This window comes from Heterodontus francisci, chromosome 24, assembly GCF_036365525.1.
Source record: "Heterodontus francisci isolate sHetFra1 chromosome 24, sHetFra1.hap1, whole genome shotgun sequence".
In the NCBI taxonomy this organism is placed as follows: Eukaryota; Metazoa; Chordata; class Chondrichthyes; order Heterodontiformes; family Heterodontidae; genus Heterodontus; species Heterodontus francisci.
The window spans coordinates 22912032-22932994 of NC_090394.1; the positions used below are offsets into that span (position 1 = coordinate 22912032).

At 42.3% G+C, this 20963-nt stretch overlaps 1 protein-coding gene across 1 annotated transcript in view; it reads right to left on the reverse strand.

Annotated features, from left to right (window-relative positions):
- tex2l (testis expressed 2, like) overlaps positions 1-8500 on the reverse strand; it is an 89143-nt gene extending 80643 nt beyond the window's left edge. Inside the window, exon 1 of the mRNA XM_068056809.1 lies at positions 7061-8500. Coding sequence (XP_067912910.1) covers positions 7061-8500 — 1440 coding nt within the window. The remainder of the gene's footprint in view (positions 1-7060) is intronic.
- Between the last annotated feature and the right edge of the window lie 12463 nt (positions 8501-20963).

Consider the following 20963-nt stretch of genomic DNA (forward strand, 5'->3'; position numbering starts at 1 on the left):
GGCTCATATTTAAATTGTGGAGATGGATTCATTGGAAGGCTGAATATTTCATAAATGTTGGACTTTGCTTTGTTGTTAACAGTTCACTGAAAGGGCACTGAGATGTTGTTTGAAAACAACCTTTGCTGGAAATCATGTGCTTTGGGCTCAGTAAACAACAGAAACCTTGGTGACTTGGGGAAGATGTTTACAGAGAAGCCACATGTTAAGGTTTATGGACACAAGAGGTTGACTTTCTGTTTTGGGGTTTGAATATTGTTTTCAAGTTCAGTTGGGGTGTGGACTGTTTTGAAGACAGTTGGTGTTTTGCTGCCAAGAAAACAGCGCACTCCTCCTTCCTCAGTCGTAATCTGATTCCATGTTGTCAGTGTGAATGGATGAACATTCTCAGTCCTATGTTTGGTGGCATTATGCTCTTTTCATATAGATCAGTTGTACACTTTCCGAAAGTATATATGGGTGTCAAATAATATTCAGTTCTTTGATTAGGACAATAGGAAGGCTTATATAGTTAATCTTCACTCAACAGGCGATTGAAAGTGAAGAGCCATAGAGTCATTAGCAGCAGCATTAATATTTAAAATGTTTCAACTGTTTAGCCTCATTTATAGACACATAAACACCCATGTAATAAAGCCCCGAATAAGGAAGACTACAACTGAACTGCTTCAGATATTTGACACCTCATGATGTAGTTACAATAGTGAAAATTGATAGTAATCATTTCTTTTTCTGATTGCTTTCAGTCCTCTTCTCCTTCTGATAGTTGCCATTTGGTCAGCTCCAGGTACTGAGCCAATTAACTGGATTCAGAAAATAAATCTTGCAGTGATGTTACAAACTTTGCAATTAATCTCACAATACAGCTGCTGCCTGCCTTCTCTTTAGTTATGATTCACTGACATTGTATGACAAATTTTTACAAAATATAAATAAATTAGCATGCTTGGAAGACAGACTCAAATTTTTTCATGGATGTTTTTAATTCTTTATACACAGCTGCATTTTCTTTTTCATTATTTTCAATTTTTTTTAAACTTTGGTTATTTTTCTTCATCTTTAAATCTTCTGGGCCCCATATTATTCTTCCAGTTGATCATGCCCCAAATCCCTGGACTTTCTGCCACAGTTGGGATCAGTTTCATCAGCTCCTGTCTGGATTTCTAAGTGAATAATTTTTTTTAACTGTGTCACCTGCATTTTCACCATGTAGCCCAGACATGTGCAGGTGGCTTGGCCCAACCCTCCATTATTGCAGTTAAATAAGGATGGCCAAGGTTGACATTCCTTCCAATTTTCCCACATTCGCTATTGGAAAGTGCTCAACTTCTGCTCACAAGCTCCCGCTGATAGCTTAGCTGAGATGGGTAATTTTGGTTACAAAGTGATGTCCTATACCGCACAGTGTACAGTGAATCTCATGACTGTGCAAAGCCACAGTTCTGGGCCACCTGTCAACACTAATTTTCTAAAACAATCTCCTGCCAACACTGGAGTCGATTATTCCACTCCCTGCAGAGGGGAATCTTTCACCAACCCAATATTTAAAAATCTAATGTGGCTGCTGATTGACCTGTCAATCTTAGTTGTTCAAAAGGACTCATATTTTGGTCTCATTTACTCTGATGTTAGCCATTCTTACAAACTATCCCTGGCTACGTTTCTTTCAAGGCAATTTGCAATCTGTCAGTCTTGCTAATCACAAATCTCACTCCTCATATTTCTTCATTGTTAATAATCTTGGTACATGTCAGGAGTGACGTTCACTGGAGGCTGTATGGCACTCATGGCTGAATAGCAGCAAGGAGGCAACACATTTGCACTCTGGTTCACTTAGTTCACCCAGACAGGAGCTGATAAACCTCATCCTAACAGTGGCAGGCAGCTCAGGGATTCAATGGAACGATGGACTGGGGGGAATCCAGTACTATAATTAGTCAGTAACCAGATCCCTTTGTATGTCATTTGCAACTGCGTAAATAGTAAGCTCAGTATGTTTGACTGAAATAGAGCAGTCATGGCAGATATTTGAGACACAGGTTTCCCTACATTTCTCGGTTGGCAGGTTTTCCTATGCAGGGAGCTGAACTTGACACTTGTCCACAGTGGCATTTAAAGCAAATACAACTTCAGTTACTCTGCTACTGTACAGTGATTGGTGTCCTTAAGTGAATTGGGTGGGTTCTCCGGTTAAAGCCACAAAACCACATGAGACAGTAGTTATCAGTGCCTTGATAACTATATATGCCTTCCACCTTAGAACATTGCATGATCGCAGTGAATTAACTAAAGTTACTTGACTGAGAAAACCTTAATAATCTAGTTTGTTTTCATTGCTTCTAATGCATTTGGCAAGATGTCAGTATATAAACCAAAGGCAGGGTTACAAATCAAACTCAAGGCAAAGCATCTTAAACCGGATTTGGTTTGTCATATTCTACAAATAGCTGCCAATGTATAAATATGTCGGTAAATTCACTGATCACATGCTCCCATAATCCTATAATTGCATAACTGATATAGAGCTTAGATTGAAGAGTTAATATGGCCTGCGCAGCAAAACAAGATTCAAGTTTAAAGTATTAATAATTGAAATGTAGAACTAGAAGCAACAAGAGCTTACATCATGATAATTTAGATACCTGACAATAAGGCTAAGATTTTCAACATTTAACAGTTTGGAGCTGTACCCAGATGATTTGAATAGGAGCAGCAGGAGGACAGATTTTAACCCCATCTGCCTGGCATGTGGGTGGCAGTTAAAATGCTCCAGGTTTCTTACCAGCCAGAATGTCACCTGGATATTGCCATTTCTAATTTTAAGTGAGGCTTCTAGATAGGAAGCTAAGATGCTTGTCCAATTAAAGTCAGCGGGGTCCTAATTCACAAATGCTAATCGGAGGCTGATAATGTCACTAGGCCCCAACAGTGATTTTAACTCGACCTGCACAGGTAAGCTGATGTGTCTATCCTGCCAGGTGAAAAGAATTGGGAAGTTGAAGAGGCCCTCAAAGTAAGTTTTCATGTTTAACTTTCCTTTGTAGGACCAGGAGAAGCAGCAGTGCTCTTTCAGGCCCCACAAGGAAAATGTAGGCCTTCCCTGTCCCAGCCTCCCCCACCCCCACTCCTGCAGGATCCACGAAAACCCACATTCCGACATAAACTTGAATGCCGGACACTAGAAGCCATTTCCTGTTTGCCTATGGCTGAAGATTCAATGATTTCACTGACCCTATGTTTGAAAGGAGCAGGCTCTGCTAATATTAATACTTTTCACACACATTAATTGAGGTAGAGACCAGTGCATTGTTTAAGGGGAAATTGAATAAATATTTCAAACAGAGAAAGGTATGAGGAGAGAGTGGGATTAGTCTGGAGTGTTCTAGCAAAGACCTAACACAAATATGATGGGCTGAATGGCATTCTTCAGTGCTGTAAACCTCGAGTGATGCTTCGAACATTTCCATACTCAAACTATTTTTCATCCAGATTATACAGTGAGAAGAATATCCAGAGTATATTGAGCAGCTATTGTGTCTTTGTTAATGCAAAAAGCCCATGCTTTGTTCAAAAGTAAAATAACTGGATTGGATTAAGAAGAAACTATTTTGGTTGCTGTGTGACCCTTCCCTCCATTGCATTCTTTTCTGTCATTCTCATTAAGCACAATTTTTTATTATTCATCCATGGGATGTGGGCGTCGCTGGCCAGGCCAGCATTTATTGCCCATCCCTAATTGCCCTTGAGAAAGGTGGGGTGGTGAGCTGCCTTCTTGAACCACTGCAATCCATGTGTGCTAGGTACACCCACAGTGCTACTAGGAAGGGAGGTCCAGGATTTTGACCCAGCAACAGTGAAGGAGCGGCGATATAATTCCAAGTCAGGATGGTGTGTGACTTGGAGGGGAACTTGCAGGTGGTGGTGTTCCCATACATTTGCTGCCCTTGTCCTGCTAGGTGGTAGAGGTCGCAAGTTTGGAAGGTGCTGTCGAAGGAGCCTTGGTGTGTTGCTGCAGTGCATCTTGTAGATGGTACACACTGCTGCCACTGTGCATCAGTGGAGGGAGTGAATGTTTGTGGATGGGGTGCCAATCAAGCGGGCTGCTTTGTCCTGGATGGTGTCGAGCTTCTTGAGTGTTGTTGGAGCTGCACCTATCCAGGCAAGTGGAGAGATTTCCATCACAGTCCTGACTTGTGCCTTGTAGATTGTGGACAGGATTCGGGGAGTCACGAGGTGAGTTACTCGCCGCAGGATTCCTAGCCTCTGACCTATTCTTGTAGCCACAGTATTTATGTGGCTACCCCAGTTCAGTTTCTAGTCAATGGTAACCTTTAGGATGTTGATCGTGGGGGATTCAGCGATGGTAATGCCACTGAATGTCAAGGGGACATGGTTAGATTCTCTCTTGTTGGAGATGGTCATTGTCTGGCACTTCTGTGGTGCGAATGTTACTTGCCGCTTATCAGCCCAAGCCTGGATGTTGTCCAGGTCTTGCTGCATTTCCACACGGACTACTTCAGTATCTGAGGAGTCGCAAATTGTACTGAACATTGTGCAATATTCAGCGAACATCCCCATTTCTAACCTTATGATTGAAGGAAGGTCATTGTTGAAGCAGTTGAAGATGGTTGGGCCGAGGACACTACCCTGAGGAACTCCTGCAATGATGTCCTGGTGCTGAGATGATTGACCTCCAACAACCACAACTATCTTCCTTCGCGCAAGGTATGACTCCAACCAGCAGAGAAATTTATCCCTGATTCCCATTGACTTCAGTTTTGCCAGGGCTCCTTGATGCCATACTCGGTCAAATGATGCCTTGATGTCAAGGGCAGTCATTTTCACTTTGCCTTTTGAGTTCAGCTCTTTTTTCCATGTTTGAACCAAGGCTGTAATGAGGTCAGGAGCTGAGTGGCCCTGGCGGAACCCAAACTGAACATCACTGAGCAGGTTATTGCTAAGCAAGTGCCGCTTGATAGCACCATCGATGACATCTTCCATCGCTTTACTGATGATCGAGACTAGACTGATGGGGCAGTAATTGGCCAGGTTGTGCTTGTCCTACTTTTTATGTACAAGACATACCTGGGCAAATTTCAACATTGCTGGGTAGATGCCAGTGTTGTAGCTGTACAGGAACAGCTTGGCTAGAGGCCCGGCAAGTTCTGGAGCACAGGTCTTCAGTACTATTGCTGGAATGTTGTCAGGGCCCATAGCCTTTGCAGTATCCAGTGCCTTCAGTCATTTCTTGATATCACGCGGAGTGAATCGAATTGGCTGAAGACTGGCATCTGTGATGCTGGGGACTTCAAGAGGAGGCCGAGATGGATCATCAACTCGGCACTTCTGGCTGAAGATTGTTGCAAATGCTTCAGCCTTATCTTTTGCACTGATGTGCTAGGTTCCCCATCATTGAGGATGGGGATATTTGTGGAGCCACCTCCTCCAGTTAGTTGTTTAATTGTCCACTACCATTCATGACTGGATGTGGCAGGATTGCAAACCTTAGATCTGATTTGTTGGTTATGGGATCGCTTAGCTCTATCACATGCTGCTTAAGCAGTTTGGCACTCAAATAGTCTTGGGTTGTAGCTTCACCAGGTTGATACCTCATTTTAAGGTATGCCTGGTGCTGCTCCAGGCATGCCCTCCTGCACTCTTCATTAAACCAGGGTTGTTATCCTGGCTTGATGGTAATGGTAGAGTGAGGGATATGCCAGGCCATGAGGTTACAGATTGTGGTTGAGTACAATTCTGCTGCTGCTGATGGTCCACAGCGCCTCATGGATGCCCAGTTTTGCATTGCTAGATCTGTTTGAAATCTATCCCATTTAGCATGGTGGTGGTGCCACACAAGCCGATGGAGGATTTCCTCAATGTGAAGTCGGGACTTCGTCTCCACGAGGACTATGTGGTGGTCACCCCTAGCATTACTGTCATGGACAGATTCATCTGCAGCAGGCAGATTGGTGAGAACGAGGTCAAGTATGTTTTTCCCTCTTGTTGGTTCCCTCACCACCTGCTACAGACCCAGTCTAGCAGCTCTGTCCTTTAGGATTCGGCCATCTCGGTCAGTAGTGGTGCTACCGAGCCAGTCTTGGTGATGGACATTGAAGTCCCCCACCCAGAGTACATTCTGCACCCTTGCCACCCTCAACATGGAGGAGTACTGATTTATCAGCTGAGGGAGGGTGGTAGGTGGTAATCAGCAGGTGGTTTCCTTGCCCATGTTTGACCGGATGCAATGATACTTCATGGGGTCTGGAGTCGATCTTGAGGGCTCCCAGGGCAACTCCCTCCTGACTGTATACCACTGTGCTGCCACCTCTGCTTGCTCTGTCCTGCCGGTGGGAGAATACGCACCCTCCATTCAGATTGAAAGAACAACCAAGGGATCACTTTTGGTGTTACTTGCTTGATTAGAAAGGAACATCTGCTGCTGTATTAGATGGATAATCACTTCCTCACTGACCCAGAAGAGGACTGGTGAAACTCACCCTATATACAGTCAGTTGGACCAGAGTAATCCACTTAGCTTCAGGTCTACAATTGCAAGAATAAGGGAAAACAAAAGTCTGAATTTACTTTCAAGCCTGGCAATGCAACAGTTGACACAGCATTTGATTGCTACCTACTGCATCTCACTAACGTTTGGCACTGAGATCTTCTTCATAGCTTGAAAATTTCAGGCCCCACTGACATCTAGAAATAAATAAAATTGCCAGAATGTGGGCTATTTATTATGTAAAATTATACAATAATAACATATTAACAACAGAAACTTTCTTTCCTTTGGCATTACCCTGACAGTTTATTTTAGCTTCCATTTTATTTGCAGCGCATCAACAGTGAAAAAAACATGCTTCAATAATTCTCTCATTCCTGCCATTTAATGAAAGAAATGCTCATGATATTGTGATTGAATCATCATGTATAGTTATCGAATAGTGTTTTCCCCAAAAAAGGAGAAAATTTGTTCAGAAAAATTCTACCATAACACTTTGGAGGACGATGTGCAAAATATGAAGTCTGTAATATAAGAGGAACTACAACACTTTACCTTCACAACTTCAGGATCCTTGGGTTCCCTAATTATATTATCCGATTGCAGATTTTCATTACCCAGGTGGATTACATGGATGGGTTGTGAGACCCTAGGTGTCTGCAGCGAGATAATTAGCAGACCCACCATAAATCCACAGGCAAGTCCGAGGCAGAGGCCAGAGAAGAACGATGGCAACGGTAATACAAAATAGCTGTAGGCGAGAGTGGCAAAACACATTAGAGATTTAGTTGGCACTTTTGGAGAAGGTTGTAATGGAGTCAAGGCTCGATGGGAGTAGGAATACACTGGTTCTTGTCTGCACAATGCGCTGTCTTCATTGTGCTCTGTTTCTACAATCTGTAGCATATCTCCATCTGAGCAGATCTCGTACCTTGTGCTGTTGTTGTCCCCATAACCCTGCGCAAAGGACAGGCATTGTTTCTTCTGCTTTCCTTTTGCCTGTTTTCTAGGAGAAGTCTCTGTATTAGATGGTCTATCACTCGCTCTCTTTTCTGATTTAAGTATCTCCATTCTGAACTTATCAAACCCAGACCTTACGTTCTTACTACATATATCATTGCTGCAGTCTTGAGGCCCAGGGACACAGAAGAAATTAGTGCTGCATGTATTTGATTGCGATGCCCTGGATTTGGGACTTCCAATACTTTCATCTCCAATTATCTTGCTTAGCATATTCAGTGGTTCTTGTATAGCCTCTGAGAACTTTCTTTTCGTGTCTTCCAGCTTGGCTTCAACTTCAGGAACTTTGAAGAAACTAATTTTGCTTTCGGTGGGTGAAAGCAGTGGCGATGGCGGAGCTGTTTTTGAATCTCCATTTCTTCCCTTAGGCTGAGTTAACTGGCGCCAAAGGTACAGGTTTAACTTTGAGTCTGATTTTGACTGTGTAACTTCTGGCTCATGGCGTGAAATTTCAGTGGAGATAGACTTAACCAGGTTTAGCAAAGGCTTTGGTCTCAGGGAAGATGTATCTCTGGATTCGATTTCTGAGGATAGAGATTTAACTAGGCTAATCAAAGGCATAGTTTCTGAAGAACTAGAGGAGTTTACTGAAGACTGTAAAGGAGAGGATACTGTTGGGAAAAAGAATTCACCTAAAAATCCAGAAACAGAAGGGGAGGAAGGCAGGGATGAAGCTGGGAAGTTTAAGTATTCCTCTGAATGCAGAACGTTCTGCCCTGATATCCCTTCTTCATCCACTGTTGTAGTTATTCCATCATCCTCCTTAGCCTTCGAAAAGGGCAGTTCATTTTCTTCTAAACTCTCCCAGTCCCCACTTTTTGCTGGAGAAGTTAAATGGATGACTATACCTTTACCCTGAGGAACAATTGGCTTGTGCTGTTCATACATCTCTTCTTGTACTTTGGGTGCTGGTGGAGAGCAGGAGGGGGCTGACAGCATTTCATGACCCTGCTCCTCACTTCTGAAATCTGCCATCATTTATGGTCTGAAGACTGGTCAATGTTTCTGCAAAAGAAAATGGAACAATTATTATAATCACTCACTTTAATCTGCAGAATCTGTCATTCTGCTGCAAGGCTTTTGTGCCCCTTGCCTACACATTGATTGTTATCCCATGATGGCATGTGGTGAATTCTCCAAATGCAGTTGTTAATTTGACATTTTTGTCTTTGAGGCTTCAATAACGAGACTGCAACTTTGAATTTATAAAAAGTAATATAATGGTAAAGGCTCAATTATCAATCTCAAAGTTGACTCATTTGAAATTTCTGTACTGTGTGATTATATTTGAACAATCTCGATAATTAAAGCTTTATGTCTTTGTCACTTTGCTAAATCCACCCTCAGACTCTATGGTTAGCCTCAGAAACATCAAAAAAGGGAGGTGAATGTTCACATCCACTGCAACTCTGGGGTATTTTAACTCCAAGGCCTCAGTTAAATGCAGTCGATCCACTTACCACCTGGAATGGGTAGGAAGAAGGCGCAGACCAGGTGCCAGCAGGGAAAGATCAAGCATCCCTTAGATATCTTGTCAGCTTGCAAATAAGTGGCAGATAGCGGGGGGGGGAGGTGGGGGGGGGGGTTGGCGGGGGGATCTCATGGGAGGGAAGGGGAAGTGTGGGCAGCAGAGGCTACGACTTTCCTTATGGGATCTGTTGGAGGACTCCTGCTCCTTCTGGCTTGATAAAGATAAGAGGGCCTCTTTATTCTTCCCACCAGATGCTAAGCTATTCCAGCCTGGCGGAAAAGCCATGGCTGTTTCCCCACTCAAACTCCAATTGAATTGCTATCAGGACCCTATTGATGTCACAGGCCCCTGATTAGCACTTAGGTAGGAGTCCGACAGGTGCCTCATCTGCCACCAAATTCAACCCTGACAAAATCGGAGATTGGCAGGAACAAAGGGTAAAAATGGAACCTCTCCATTTTAACTGTTCATCTGTTCCATGCTCACTGTGTGAGGACAGTTAACATTTCCCCCTATATATTTTTTCATAAACAGCCCATGCTTATGCAGTTGAATGTATTGCAAAACCACCTGGTAATGATGTCTAGAAACTCAGGAGCAAAAAAGCTTGTCTGGGATGACTTTATGTCCCCCATTCCACATAATGGGAATTTACAGCTAAAGTGAGCTCAGTGAACTTTTCTCCTTAGATTCTGACAGGAAATCGTATTGAGAACTGTTACTGTATCAGTATCCCTGCTGCTGTAGTGAACAAAGGAAGCTTAGACACAGAGAATGAGGATGTTCTCTTAACTGTAACTCCTGGGTCAAGAGGTGACCCTTACCTGGATAAGCTGGTTGCCTGGAGAAACACATACACAACATGGACAACTGCTCATTTGCAGGATTTGGCAGCCATAAAATAAGTAATGTTTTGATAATTTAGTCTTACACATTTCTCAGAGGTAAATACTGTGCCTTCAGCCAAGATAAGAGTTGGGGCTACGCCATTAGCAGTCAACTAAAGAGTTAGAATGATGGGACAGTTTACGGATAGAAAAGAAGAAAAGGGATGTGCATGTGTAGTCTATGGTAGTCAAACAGTATAAAGATAGAGCCAGTTAGAGTTTTCTCAGGACAGGTCAGAAGTCCACAGCCAAAGAGCATAAAGAATCATAGAAACATAGATTGGTTACAGCACAGAAGGAGGCCATTTGGCCAGTCATATCTCTGCCAGCTCTCTGCAAGAGCGACTTATCCATTCCCATTCCTCCGCCTTTTCCCCTTAGCCCTGCAAATTCTTTCTCTTCAGAATTCTCTTTTGAAGGAGGTGATTGAATCTGCCTCAACCACGCTCTCAGGCAGTGCATTCCAGATCATAACTGCTCTCTGTAAAAGTGTTTTTCCTCAGGTAGCTGTTGCTTCTTTTGCAAAATCATCTTCAATCAGTGTCCTCTGGTCCTGGATCCTTCCAGCAATGGGAACAATTTCGCTCTATCTACACTGTCCAGATTCCTCGTGATTTTGAACACCTCTCAAATCTCCTCTTAATCTTTTCTTCAAGGAGAACAGCTCCAACTTCTCCAAACTATCCAAGTAACTGAAGTTACTCATCCTTGGAACTATTCTTGTGAATCTTTTCTGCACCCTCTCTAATGCCTTAAAGTCCTTCCTAAAATGCGGTACCAAGAACTGGACACAATACTCCAGTTGAGGCCGAACCAGTGTTTTATACAGATTTATTATAACTTCCTTATAACGTCCCTATTTAGAAAGCCCAAGATTCCATATGCTTTATTAATCATTTTCTCAACCTGCCCTGCAAGCTTCAATGATTTGTCCACATATACCCCCAGGTCCCTCTGCTCCTGCACTCCCTTTAGAATTGTACTGTTTAGTTTATACATTTATATTGCCTCTCCTCATTCTTCCTACAGAAATGAATCACTTCACACTTTTCTGCTTAAAATTCATTGCCACTTGTCTGCCCATTCCACCAGCCTGTCTATGTCCTCTTGAAGTTTATTACTATCGTCCTCACAGTTCACAATACTGATCATTCCAGAGTCTAAGAACTTGGTTGTATTACTTGCATGTACTTTCTTGCTTGCCATTTTATATAATACTGTAGAACAGTTGTGCAAGAACAATCATGTTATAACTCAATATACATTAAAGCTTGTGGTTTGAATCCACTCTGGCCAAACAAGTTATTGTTGCACGCCTTACAACCCTTTGTTGTGACAGTAAACATGGTAGAGTCTATCAGCTTTCTGGAATGTAGAACCAAGCTGAGGGTCAATATTTTTGAGCTAAGGTGGTGTAGGTCAGATGAATCACAAGGCAAATTTGGCATCAGAAGTAAAAATCATAGAAACAAACCAAACTCACAACCTCTGACTCAGAGGCAAGATGCTGTGCCTGTGTCATGGCTTTAGCTCAGTTAATTAGAGTCATAGAGTCATTTATGGCACAGAAGGAGGCCATTCGGCCAATCAAGCCCATGCCAGCTCCCCATGGAGCTATGCAGTCAGTCCCATTCCCCCACTCAATCCCCATAGCCCTGCAAGTCTATTTCTCTCAGGTGGCCATCCAACCTCCTCTTGAAGTCATTGATCATCTCTGTTTTCACCACCCTTGTGGGCAGCGAGTTCCAGAACATTACCACCAGCTGCATAAAAGAGTGCTTCCTCATATTCCCCCTGCATCTCTTGCCCAAAACTTTCAATCTGGGTCCTCTATTCTGAGTATTATTTGTTAATGGGAACAGTTTTTCCATGTCTAACTTTCCTTGTCATAATCTTGTACACTTCTACTAAATTTCCCCTCAATCTCCTTTGTTCTAAGGAGAACAACCCCAGCTTTTCCAACCTAACCTTCTAATTAAAATCTGGTAAAGCTCCTCTGCACCCTCTCAAGGACCCTTGCATCCTTCCTGAAGTGTTGTGACCAGAATTGGATGCAATACTCTAGTTGGGGCCTAACCAGAGCTTTATAAAGGTTCAGCATAACCTCCCTGCTTTTGTACTCAATGCCTCCATTTATGAAGCTCAAGATCCCATATGCTTTACTAACCGCTCTCAATATGTCCTGCCACATTCAAAGATCTATGCATATGCACCCCCAGGTCCCTCTGTTCCTGCACACTCTTTAGAACTGTGCCATTAAGTATATATTGCCTCTCCTTATTCCTATTCATGCTGCCAAAATGCAACACCTCACACTTGTCAGTATTACATTCCATCTGCAACCTCTCTGCCCATTCTGCTAGCCTACCTATGTCCTGTTGCAGGCAGTTCATATCGTCCTCACTGTTTGCTGCACTTCCAAGTTTGGTGTCATCAGCAAATTCTGAGATTCTTCTCTGTATTGCAAGATCCAAGTCATTTATATATAACAAAAAAAGCAGTGGTCCTAGAACTGACCCTTGGGAAACACCACCATCAACCATCCTCCAGTCTGAAAAGCAACCATTTACTATAACTCGCTGTTTTCTATCCTTAAGCCAATTGGAAACTGAATCTTCTGTTCCATGAGCCTTTTATGTGGTACCTTATCAAATACTTTCTTAAAATCCATATAAACAACATCCACCACATTCTCTTCATCAACCTTCTCTGTTACTTCATCAAAAAATTCAGTTAGACTGGTTAAGCATGATTTTCCCTTTACAAATTCATGTTGGCTATCCTTAGTTAACTCGAACTTTTTGAAGTGTCCGTTGATTTTTCCCTGAATATTGTTTCTAAAACCTTGTCCACTACTGGTGTTCAACCAACTGGCCTGTAATTGCTAGGACTATCCTTTCTTGACTATGGATGTCACATTTGCCACTCTCCAATCCTCTGGCACCTCCCCCATTTCCAGGAAGATTGGAAGATTATGGCAAGCCCTTCTGCTATCTCCATCCCCACTTCCTTTAGCAACATGGAATGCAAGCCATCTGGACCAGGTGACTTATCTACCCTAAGCCTAGTCAGCCTTTTTAGTACCTCCCCCCTCGCAATTTTTATCCGATCCATTGCCTCTACTCTCTATGCTTCTACTGATATTTTGTCAGCTTCCATTTCCTTAGTGAACAATGATACAAAGTACTCTTTAAGTTTATTACCCAATCAATTATCCAGTAAAAATCCCAATCAATTATTCCCACAGGCAAATTTGGATGATTGGAAAGTTCCACCTGCCACTTTTGAAAGGGAAGAGTGTAAAGGAAGTAGATTGAAACAAATCACCAGTTGAGGGACTACATCATAGAACCCAGGAGACTGAGTACTTTACATTGGACAGGAACTTTGTGAACGGCTGGTTTTGAGCTTTTTACTTTAGCTCCATACACACACTAATCAAAAGTGACTATTTTATTCTAATATCTGTCCCTATTGTGTATTGCTGTTGGTTTGCATAGAAAGCAGCAGAATTCATTGGGGATGGGTTAACAAATAAAATGCTTCCCAATCAGCGTGCAATCAAAGAAAGCAAATAGCACTCTGCAGTCATTGAACACATACTGTGTGCATCCAATGCTTGTCGTCAGTGAAGTATGACAGCTCCACATCAACTCTTGTGAATAGCATGTCTAATAATTTCTTCATGCCCCATTGGATAATAATGATGTAAAGAGTATCAGAGAATATTGTTACAGAGAAAAAAATATCATAGGCTTAACCAGTTGAAAGTAAATTAGCATAATGATCATTATGGGAATTGATAGAATCATAGAAATTACAGCATAGAGTTAGCTGGTTCTGCACATTTTACCAGCTTTCAACTGGAACTTTCTACTTTAATTCCAATCCTCTGTCCTTTCTTCACAGCCTTTTCATATTATTCCTTTTCATATACTTATCCAATTCTTTTTTAAATGATGTTATAATCTCATTGTCTTACTAGGCTCTTAGAAAACATTCCACTTAGAGATAATCCGGAGTTGTCCCCTAGTTACCAATTAACTAACCAGTGGAATCAATCTTTCACTATTTACCCTCTCAAATCTTGTTATAAATTTGAAAACCTCCATCATATACAGATCAGACGTGTCCATATTGAATGGGGGAACAGGCTCGAGGGGCTGAAAAACCTACCCCTGTTCCTAGTTAATAAAAAAAAGAAATGCTGGAACCACTCAGCAGGTCTGGCAGCATCTGTGGAAAGAGAAGCAGAGTTAACGTTTCGGGTCAGTGGCCCTTCATCGGAACCCTGTTCCCTGATTTAGTCAAAAGGCTTACTTTTTTGAGCTTTGATTCACATAAACTTTCATCCCTAGTATCATCCTAGTCAATTTTCACTGTACCCTTTACATGGCTTTAATATCCTTCCTGTAATGGAGGGCCCAGAATTGCATGCTGTACTTAAGCTGTGGTCTAACCAATGTCTTGTACAAATTTAACATCACTACCTCGCTCTTCTGTTTGATGTCCCATGTACAAATCCAAAATCCCATTTGCCTTTTTAATGTCCTTTGCTACCTGCATTTCCACACTTATAAACCTATGTACCTCTGCTCCTAAATCTCTCCTTCCTCCACTCTGTTGTGTGTTACAGAAACATACATTAAGCTGATTAAAAAAACAACCAAGAAAGCATTTCAAAATCAGTAAGAAATGATCAGACTTACTGTTAGGTAGGGACCCCTGTTGGAAACTGTCGGTTTTGAGAATTAGTACTAAGATGCTAAAGGGCAAGTCATAGATTGCGCATGATCTATCAAGCCCTCCAGCTATCCTGGCTCAAATGATGGTTAACTCTGGATTTAGATTGCTGGCAAAGAGGTTCAATCAACAACACTGAGTTTCACAGGTAGGAGAACCAGTGCAAAACTTTGTTATTGGTTTTCTGTGCAGATTTTGTGTTCACTATGAGGTGTTGTCATGTTCTGAAATTACAATTGCATTGTGCAGTGTGTACTCTAGAGTTTGCAGTAGAGCACACATGCCAGCAAAGTGAAAGTGAAACCAAGAAGAAAAGGAGAAGCCTGTATATTCAGCTGCTGTAGTCTTTGTCTCTCTGTCTTTGCCTCATATCCTATACTAAACTCAGCTAAATCTCATTCAAGTCCTGAGGACATCACAATGGCAAAATGGTAAACAGAAAAAAAGAGTGAAAAAAAAAGGAAACATTGCTTCCAGGTATGAAAATTTTGGAATGTTTTTACCTACTTTCACAGACAGCATTTTAACGTGGAGACTGCTAGAGTAACACACAGGAAGCTAGTACAGTGTATAGTCATACATTGATCTCTCCAAAATAACCAGCCAATCAAAAAAAAATTATAATTTTTTATTTATTTAGAGATACAGCACTGAAACAGGCCCTTCGGCCCACCGAGTCTGTGCCGACCAACAACCACCCATTTATACTAACCCTGCAGTAATCCCATAATCCCTACCACCTACCTACACTAGGGGCAATTTACAATGGCCAATTTACCTATCAACCTGCAAGCCTTTGGCTGTGGGAGGAAACTGGAGCACCCGGCGAAAACCCACGTGGTCACAGGGAGAACTTGCAAACTCTGCACAAGCAGTACCCAGTATCGAACCCGGGTCCCTGGAGCTGTGAGGTTGCAGTGCATAATCTTGGATCACTGCAGAGAAGTTGCCTCTGAAAAGGAGAGAGATCGCTGATCCTTTATCACTGTATTGCTGATCAGTATGGCATTGTCTATACCCAACCTAACACATTTTGATGTGCATTCAGAGCCATTATCCATATCCCCACGTTGGCAAAAGTGGCAGCAACATTTCAAAGGTGCGATGGCAGGTTTTGCAATACAGATGACACAAGGATAAAGGCCTTACATCTACACAATGGAAGTGAAGAATTGGAATTAAGACACCTACACCTGAGCAAAATGACTACAACTCAGCAAAAAGCGCACTGACAACCTATTTCACATCCAAGAAAAACAGTGGCGCAGTGGCGCCGTGGTTAGCACCGCAGCCTCACAGCTCCAGGAACCCAGGTTCGATTCTGGGTACTGCCTGTGCGGAGTTTGCAAGTTCTCCCTGTGACCGCGTGGGTTTTCTCCGGGTGCTCCGGTTTCCTCCCACAAGCCAAAAGACTTACAGGTTGATAGGTAAATTGGCCATTGTAAATTGCCCCTAGTATAGGTAGGTGGTAGGGATTATGGGATTATTGCAGGGTTAGTATAAATGGGTGCTTGTTGGTCAGCACAGACTCGATGTGGGCGGCACAGTGGCGCAGTGGTTAGCACCGCAGCCTCACAGCTCCAGCGACCCAGGTTCAATTCTGGGTACTGCCTGTGTGGAGTTTGCAAGTTCTCCCTGTGACCGCGTGGGTTTTCTCCGGGTGCTCCGGTTTCCTCCCACAAGCCAAAAGACTTGCAGGTTGGTAGGTAAATTGGCCATTATAAATTGCCCCTAGTTTAGGTAGGTGGTAGGGAAATATGGGGACAGGTGGGGATGTGGTAGGAATGTGGAATTAGTGTAGGATTAGTATAAATGGGTGGTTGATGGTCGGCACGGACTTGGTGGGCTGAAGGGCCTGTTTCAGTGCTGTATCTCTAATCTAATCTAAATATTGCACACGATTGAGGCAACTTGCGACCAAATGTCACTTTGGTGATGCTGAACACGTTGAACAGGAAATCAAAACAGTAACAATGTAGTCAACTATGTTGAAAAGCACTTAAGAAAAACAGAAAGCTGCCAGAGCTGTTGAAGTTAGCAAGATCACTATCACTCTCAGAGTCTGGAGCTACTGAAGTTGAGGCTAATAGTAACTAACACACTCCAAGTTCAATTCCTGTGAACACTGTTCATCACTCATGTGCCAGGAAACCACCTGCAAAGCAACAACAGCCGTCTCACAGACAGAGCAGCGACTTATCCAAAGAATGTTCCCACTGTGCATACCTACACCAGACAGAGTGTCCTGCCACTGGTAAACAGTGTAAAGTCTGTGGAAAACCCAACCATGTTGCTTGTGTTTGTCACTCATCTAAAATCAACTACTAAGACCAATATCAACAAAACAGTGTCACATATGCATTCCACAGCAAAAAGATGACTGAATATAGTCAAAGTAGAGGCAGATGACCCTAAATATACTTTTGAGCTCTCTCAGACACAGCAAATAGCCACATGTGACAGTGAGCATTGACTGCTCAGACGTAGATGCTCTCAGACACAGGAGCGTCTGTCAATGTCATGGGAGACAAACCATTCAACCAACTTCAGGATTATCCCATTCTCTGCAAACCAGGGAATATGAAAATTTTCCCTCACAACAGTGAGAAACTGCTGAAAAATCCTCAGAACTTTTGAAACGCCAGTCTCATTCAAAAGCACTAGAACGAAAGCAATCATCCCAAAGCTTGACCAAACCTTTGCTTTGTTTGGAATTCGTCCAACAGTAAGAAGTGACAATGGACCCCCATTCAACAGCGATGAGTTCAGCAAATTCACAAATCACCTAGGGTTCACTCATCGGAAAATCACACCCTGTTGGCCAAGAGATAATGGTGAAGTCAAGAGATTTATGCGAACCTTGAAAAAAGAGATATGTACAGCTACAGCTGAGAACAAGCCATGGAAGCAAGAGTTAGATCACTAAAACAGAATAAAAGGAGAAGCCTTTATGTTCAGCTACTGCAGTCTTTGTCTCTCTGTCTTTGCCTCATATCCAATATCAAACTTGGCTAAACCTCACTCAAGTCCCGAGGACATCACACAGTAGAATAGTTTCTCTATTCCTGCTATTAATGGAAAGGGTTGGTTTAGATGTTAGCAAGTACCTCTCTGATCATAATTGTATAGAGAAGTGACAGCCTGGCTACATCTCTCCATTGATGTTTAGTTATTTTCACTTCTGCAAAGCATTTTGGGGCATTTTATGATGTTAAAAGCACTAAAGTAAGTGTAAGTTATTATTGTGGCCAAATGTGGGTTCAGTTAGTAAGTAGATCATACTCCAAGTTCACTGGTTCAGGTAACTTTGGACTATATTGAGTTCAGGAACAAGGTATGGGTGTTTGGAAATTTACAAGGCCGTTTGCAACCAGCAAGTTAGATCTGGTGGTTGACAGCATACATGAGGAGCCTGACTCTATATAAGAACCTAAGAACTAGGAGCAGGAGTAGGCAATTCAGCCCCTCGAGCCTGCTCCACCATTCAATACGATCATGCGTGATCTCATCTCGGCCTCAACTCCACTTTCCTGCCCGTTCTCCATAACCCTTCAACCCATTACTAATTTAAAATCTGTCTATTTCCTCCTTAAATTTACTCAATGTCCCGGCATCCACCGCACTCTGGGGTGGTGAATTCCACAGACTCACGACCCTTTGAGAAAAGTAATTTCTCCTCATCTCTGTTTTAAATCTGCTACCCCTTATCCTACAGCAATGACCTCTTGTTCTAGATTGCCCCACCAGAGGAAACATCCTCTGTATGTCTACTTTGTCAATCCCCTTAATCATCTTATATACCTCGATTAGATCTCCTCTCATTCTTATAAACTCCAGAGAGTAAAGGCCTAAACTGCTCAATCTCTCTTCATAAGACAAACTCCTCATCTCTGGAATCAATCTAGTGAACCTCCTCTGAACTGCCTCCAATGCAACTACATCCCTCCTCAAGTAAGGGGACCAGAACTGTACGCAATACTCCAGGTGCGGTTTCACTAATGCCTTGTACAGTTCAGCAACACTTCCCTACTTTTATATTCTATTCCTTTAGCAATAAATGCCAAAATTCCATTTGCCTTCCTTATTACCTGCTGCACCTGCAAACTAGTTTTCTGCAATTTGTGCACGAGGACACCCAGGTCCCTCTGCACGAAAGCACTCTGAAGTTTCCTCCATTTAGATAATAATTTGCCTTTCTATTCTTCTGACCAAAATGGATAACCTCACACTTATCCACGTTAAACTCCATCTGCCAAATTTTGGCCCGTTCACCTAACCTATCCATATCCATTTGTAAATTTCTTATTTCTTTATTGTAACTTACTATCCCACCTATTTTAGTATCATCTGCAAATTTGGCTATAGTAGCTTCTATTCCTGCATCCAAGTCATTAATATAGATTGTTAATAGTTGGGGCCCAAGGACCAAACCCTGTGGTACCCCACCAGTTACATCTTACCAACCGGAAAAGGACCCATTCATCCTGACTCTCTGTTTTCTGTTGGTTAGTCAATCCTCTATCCAAGCTAATAAATTGCCCCAAACCCATGTGATCTTACCTTGTGTATTAACCTTTTGTGCGGCACCTTATCAAATGCCTTCTGGAAGTCCAGATATACTACATCTACAGGATCCCCATTATCTACAAAACTCTAGCAAATTAGTCAAACATGATTTACCTTTCATAAAACCATGCTGACTCTGATGGATCATTTTGACTTTCTAAATGTCCTGCTATTACTTCCTTAATAATGGATTCTAACAATTTCCCAACGACAGATGTTAAACTAACTGGTCTGTAGTTTCCTACTTTCTGCCTCCCTCCTTTGTTGAATAAGGGTGTTATATTAGCATCTTTCCAATCCCACTGGAACCTTTCCCGCATCCAGGGAAATTTGGAATATTATAACCAATGGATTCACTATCTCCACTGCCACTTCCTTTAAGACCCTAGGATGTAGGCCATCAGGCCCTGGGGACTTGTCTGCCTTCAATCCCAATAGTTTGCTCGGCACTTTTTCCCTAGTGATGATGATTGTTCTAATTCCTCCCTTTCTATAACCTTTGCATTACTTGTTACTATTGGGATGGTACTAGTGTCCTCCACTGTGAAAACTGAGGCAAAATACTGATTTAGTGTCTCTGCCATTTCTGTGTTCTCCTCTATTAACTCCCCAGTCTGTAGCAAGTGTTGGCTGCTCGAGGAACTCCGGCTCATCTTCCAAGGGACCAACATTCACTTTAGCTACTCTCTTCCCTTTTATTTACTTATAGAAGCTTTTGCTATCCATTTTTATATTTTGCGCTAGTTTTCTTTCACAATTTACCTTTGCTCTTTTCATTACTTTTTTGGTAACCCTTTGTTGATCTTTAAAAGTTTCCCAATCTTCCAGCCTGCCACTGGCCTTTGCAATATGATATGCCTTAGTTTTTGTCTTTATGTTATCCTTAACTTCCTTGCTTAGCCATGGATGTTTTTTTCTCCCTCTTACAATCTTTCTTCCTCTCTGGAATATATTTTAGTTGGGAGGAATTGAATTTCCCCTTAAACATCTGCCACTGCTCATCAACTGTCCTGCCTTTTAGTCTTCCTGCCCAGTCCACTAGGGCCAAATCTGTCCTCATGTCTATGTAATTACCTTTGTTTAACTCCAGAACGCTAGTGTGGGGTTCCAGTTTCTCACCCTCAAACTGAATTTGAAATTCTAGCATGCTATAATCATTCTTCCCTAGAGGCTCCTTAACTATGAGATCATTAATTAATCCCAGCTCATTACACAATATCAAATCTACAGCAGCCTGTTCCCTAGTTGGTTCCACAACATATTGCTCCAAAAAACAATCTCGAATACATTCAATGAACTCTCCCTTGAGGCTACCCTTGCCACTATGATTAATCCAATCTATATGCATATTAAAATCACCCATGATTATTGCCATTCCTTTTTTACAAGCCCCCAGTATTTCCTAGTTTATATTGTGCCCCCCCTGCGGAACTACTGTTTGGGGACTTGTAGATTACTCCCACCAGGGTCTTCTTTCCCTTGCTATTTCTTATTTCTACCCAGACTGATTCTACATCTTGATCTCCAGTGCCTATATCATTTCTCACTACCGCACTGATCTCTTCCTTCACTAACAATGCTACACCTCCTCCTTTTCCTTCCTGCCTGTCCTTCCGAAATACTGAGTACCCTTGGATATTCAATTCCCAAACCTGGTTTCCCTGCAACCACGTCTCAGTAATCATCACTAAATCATACCCATTCATCTCTATTTGCGCTGTTAACTCATTAATTTTATTCCGAATGCTTCGTGCATTCAGATGCAAAGCCT